The 4810-nt window shown below is 65.9% G+C and overlaps 1 protein-coding gene across 1 annotated transcript; it reads left to right on the plus strand.

Annotated features, from left to right (window-relative positions):
• Positions 1-2148: 2148 nt before the first annotated feature.
• Positions 2149-4000, plus strand: EMIHUDRAFT_234022 (hypothetical protein; the record flags this gene model as incomplete). The annotated part of the gene is made up of 3 exons (XM_005781479.1): positions 2149-3076; positions 3435-3544; positions 3674-4000. 3 exons carry the CDS (start codon positions 2149-2151, stop codon positions 3998-4000), a joined length of 1365 nt encoding a protein of 454 aa, XP_005781536.1.
• Between the last annotated feature and the right edge of the window lie 810 nt (positions 4001-4810).

Consider the following 4810-nt stretch of genomic DNA (forward strand, 5'->3'; position numbering starts at 1 on the left):
GTACTTGGCCACGTTGGTGCCCTCGGCCTGGTCCTCCGCCTCGTAGCCGTCCGGGAAGGACGTCAGCCGCAGCACGAAAGTCTGCGGGTGGGAGTAGAGCGTGCCGAGGCAGCCTAGCCCCTGCTTGAAGAGCGCGTTCTGCTCCTCGGTGCGCAGGACGCCGTTGGCTGGGTCGGGGTGCTGGTGGAGCGAGCCGAAGTCCCAAAAGACGCCGAGCCGCTTGATGCCGTAGGGATTGCTGAGCAGGGCCCTGAGCGCCCTTGCGACGCGGGCGAGGTTGGCTCCGCGCGGGTCGGGGTGGTCCTTGGTCAGCCACGGGTAGGAGAGCGCGGCGACTGGAAGCCAATCCACATACCCGTTGGTCGTCTCGACGAGGTCGGCGAGGGAGAGGAAGGCCTCTTTGGGCAGCGCCTGGCGGTGAGAGAGGACGCCGCCCGCCTCGGCGTGGCTGATGATCCAGCGCGCGTCGAGGAGGGCGATGGCGCCGCTCGCGAGGACCGGCTCCAGGTCGCCGCCGCCGAGCTGGCGCCACAGTTCCAGCTTCCTCTCGCTCACGCCGAGATCGGTGGCGGAGGGGAGGACCTTGCTCGTGCCGCAGCCCATTGAGGTGCAAAGCCGCGCGGCCGTTTCCTATTCTCGACGTTTGCCGATGAACACGAAAGACGCCAAAAGAATACGAAAGATAGAAGAACAAGTTCCCAGACCCACTACAAGACCACGCACACATCATCCCGCGGCCTGGTGGTCGGCGGGATTGCAACCAGTCTTCGCGTGCCGCCTGTCGTTCGTTCGACTCGGGCGCCTTGGGCGTCGGGGTGGCGAGCGAGCAGGGGACGCGGCTCTGAGCGCCCAGCGACGCGTGTCGGATGGAGTCCGACCGCGGGTGACTAGGGAGTTCGCTCAGGATGTGTGGCAGCCACGTTGGCTGAGTGTCTTGTCTTGTGGTTCTGTGTGTCGCTCCTGTATCGCTGTATGTGACCGTCACCGCCCGTCTTGAGCACTTGAGCACTGGATAGGGTCGGTTCCGCATGGTACGGGACCCCTCGATCGTCTCGCCCACCCTCACTGGTGTGTTCATTGGGGGGGGTCATAACAAACACGGTATACAGGAACGAGGTGCACGCTGCCGAAGCAGTGTCGTCCCCCCTCTCCCCGACGGCGATGGCGGTGTGACCGATCGAGCTACAAGAGCCCGTCTAGCGTCCACCCATACCGCGTTGGTGTCCCCAGTCGTTGGTCGGACTGTGTGTCGCCTTCCCATCAATCAATCAATCTCCAAAACTGCCAAGCGGGTGTGCGGGATGTCTGTCACCCCTTCGCAACATTTTTAGAGGGTGTATTTTAGTGGCCAGGGGCGGGGCTTGCAAATACGAAGAGATTAGGAGCAGCAGGGACCCGAGGGACCATGTGGAAGACGGCTAGTGCTAGTCCCCCATCGGGAGGACGACCCCGGCTAGTCGCCGACCACACCCACAAAGAACCCTGCACAATCATCGCAAGGGCGGGGACCTGTTCCTTTTTACCCATCTCACGGTAGAGATGTCCGTTTTATTTATTTATTTTGCATTTTTGCCGTCGCCAGTCGCCCCCCCAAACAAACGCTACAGCGGGGGGCGGGCGGCGGCGGCGGCGGGGGCGGCGGCGGCGGCGCGACGGGGTGGGTAGGGGGGTGGGGAGGCTTTAAGAGGCTGCCGTGTGCGCTGCGCGTGCGCGCACCGCACACCATACTAAAAAATAAAAAAGAAAACGGACAACCCAAGGTCCCGTGCCTAGTGTGGTGGCGCGTGAAAAAATTCTTTCTGTCCTCGGCCGCTCTCCTCTCGGCCGAAGTTGTGGAGCGGTGAGCTCGGCGCAGCGCTTGGCAGCGGGTACGCCGACGGTGCCGCGCTTGGCAACGGCAACGCCGGCAGTCCGCAGCAGTCGAGGACGACCCCGCCGGTCGTGGGGCAGCAGTCACCGGCGAGAGAGGCGCAGTGTGCGTACGCGCTGCAGGCCGCTGACATCTGGTAGGCCTTCCACCCACTGTGTCGTCCCTGTGTCTGCTGGTTCGGCCCGGGGGCGGGCTCCTGCTGGCCGCGGGTCAAAGCTGGGTGGACCTGAAGACCTCGAGACGGTAAGTGTCCGGGACCAAGTTGTCGTGGTCGGTCAATGCTAATGAAGGCCAGTGCAGTCGACTCTGGCACGCCGGCAGGCAAGCGCAAGCGCCAGCCGATCGATGTCGAGGTTTGCTGGGGCAGCATCCTCTCGGGCGGCGCGTCAGTGTGCGAGGTGGTGCCTCCCAAAGGCGGAGCATTCCGCGAGAAGTTCTGTGCACGGTGCAGGCAGCGAGGCGTGCTTGTCCCCGTGACGAGAGTGCGAGTGCCGGTCGGGACGGCTGAGCTCTCCAACCAACGGACCGCCGGCGTGTGGAACAGCCCGTCCCGCGCAGTGCCCTGGCCGGACTACCGAATCATCAATCAGACCGCAGACTGCACCGGCCCGATCTTGGTTATCCTGAGGAACGAGTGCTCGGTCCGCCTCCCCAACCTCGCACCTCTGCCAGACCTGCCGGCCATCACCTCCCTCCCGTGGCCGCCGCCCGGCTTCATCGCCTTTCGCGTCTCGCGCACACTCGTGCCCATGACGCCTCTCCCGTGGAGCTTTGTCGTGGAGGCGGAGCGGGTGGCAGCCGCTGCGACAGGCGCCGGGACACAGCAGTACGGCAGCGGCACCGGACCGCCTGCGTCTTCTCCACCTGACGATGGATTCGCCCACCTGCCGTCGACCTTTCCTTCGCAAGCGCCCTCCCGGCTGCCGATGGCGCCCTACCCGCCGATAGCGGTTACGATAGCGCCCTCCCTGCTGCCCGCCTCTGCAGCCGCCGCAGCGCCCGCCGCAGAACCCGCCGCAGAACCCGCCGCAGCGCAGCCGTCCCCGCTCGCTGCGGGTCTGGCGGCGCACGAGGTGGAGGACCTGGACGAGCGCCTGGCCGACCTACTCGACCGAGAGTCTGCTGAGAACATCGCAGCCTTTCTCGGCCTAGCCCCCTCGGCACCGCCCTCGCCCTCGGCCGGGCCGCTCCCCTCGTTTGGAGCAAGTGCAGCCGAGCCGCCGTTCCGCTCCTCCCACGCGGAGCTGTTCGCCCTTGGTCGAAACCTTCTCGGAACCTTCTCGGAAGAATCTCGCGTCGCGACTTCTCCTCGCGAAGCTTCTCGGAACCTTCTCGGAGCACCTTCGCCGGGCCGGCGGCCGCGGGATGTGATCGTGGAGGTCACACCGCTCTCTCACCCACGCGCACCGGGCCTTGCACCTTGAACGCCGTGGGGCTCCTATGTTTTAGACGTGGAGTCGCGAGGGATAGCCTGGCCCCTTGCCCCACCACCTTGCGTGTGGAGAAATTTACCTGACCTTACCTTAGGTCGCCCTCGCCGCGCTCGTCGCGTCGCTCGCCGCAGCTTGGCTTGCGCTCCTCGGTGAGGCGACGCACACGCCAGAGGAGCCGCCGCCGCCCAACGCTTCGCAGCTGCTGGTCCCGATGCCGCGTCCCGTGGTCAGCTTGGGCCTCGTGCAGCAGCTAGACGTCGCACTCGTCGCGCTCATCGCCGCCAGCGCAAACCTCTGGTGGTGCGGGCGGCGGCGCGCGGCGGCTTGGCTGCTCTGCGCCGGCTTCGTGGTTCGCACTTGGCTGCAACAGCCAATCACGGCACTTCTCCCCGTCGAAGCGCTGCCGCCCTTCGTCGACCTGCTCCGCTCCAACGCGCTGCGCGGCGCATTCTTCGTGTTCGCGGCCCTCGTCGGCGCCTCCCCCCTCTCCTTCCGAGAAGGCACAGCCGCGCTCCTCGCTGTTGTGGCCGCGTGGCTCGTCCAGGCGTGTGTGCTGTACGCGCGCCTCGGGCGCGCCGACGCCGTGGTGGTCGCATTGCTGTTCCCCATGATGGCCGCGGCCGGCTCCCTCGCTGCGCGTGCTATCTGCTACCCCCCAGGGAAAGCGGGGAGTTCAGGCAGACCGCAGGTGGGGTGACACCAGCCACACCGCCCAACACGGTCGCGCGCACGATAGTAGTAATACCCGTGCGCGCATGGCATTGACCATTGTCAGCCAGAGGTGACACTGACAGACACGTTTGTCGCTCGCCCGCTCCCGCGCTCCTGAAAAAAAACGCGCAGACAAAAACGCGGCATTTTAGCTTGGCGCTGGCACCGCTGGTGGGCGTCATAAGGTGAACTTCTGCACACACACGAGGTGGTGGGGCAAGGCCCTTCGACCCTCGCGTCTCCACGTCTAACGACAGGAGCCCCACCGCATTCAAAGTGCAAGGCCCAGTGCGCGTGGGTGAGCGGTGAGGAGAGGGCCTTGGCGCGGTGCGAGAGCTGCTCGGGCGGCCGCGAGCCGAGCGCCGCACCAAAGGCCACTGCGCCGTAGACCCACGTCGGCGGCTGCATTGCAAAGTGCAGCCGCTGCTCGTCCTCGTTGAGGGCGTCGCGCACATTGAGCAAGGCCATGACCACGCCGGCGAAGACCATGAACGGGGCGGCCGTGGCGAGGCTGAAGCAGACGATGCAGTGGAAGTAGACGGAATCGCAGCGGAGGATGAAGGGCGCCTCTAGGGGGGGGGGGGGGGGGGTTTTTTTCCTCCCGGGGGGGGGGGGGGGGGTCAAAAAATGGGGGGAAGGGGAAAAAAACCCCCCCCCCGAAGAAGGGGGGGGCGGGGTCTTTTTTTTTTTTTTGCCCCCCAAAAAAGCCCCGGGGGGGGCCCCCCCCCCGAAGTTTTTCAAACCTTTGGAAAAGGAGGGCGCCCTCCCCACCCCCACACCAGTTTGGGGAAGGGGG

The sequence above is a fragment of the Emiliania huxleyi genome (assembly GCF_000372725.1).
Source record: "Emiliania huxleyi CCMP1516 chromosome Unknown EMIHUscaffold_200, whole genome shotgun sequence".
Lineage (NCBI taxonomy): Eukaryota > Haptophyta > Isochrysidales > Noelaerhabdaceae > Emiliania > Emiliania huxleyi.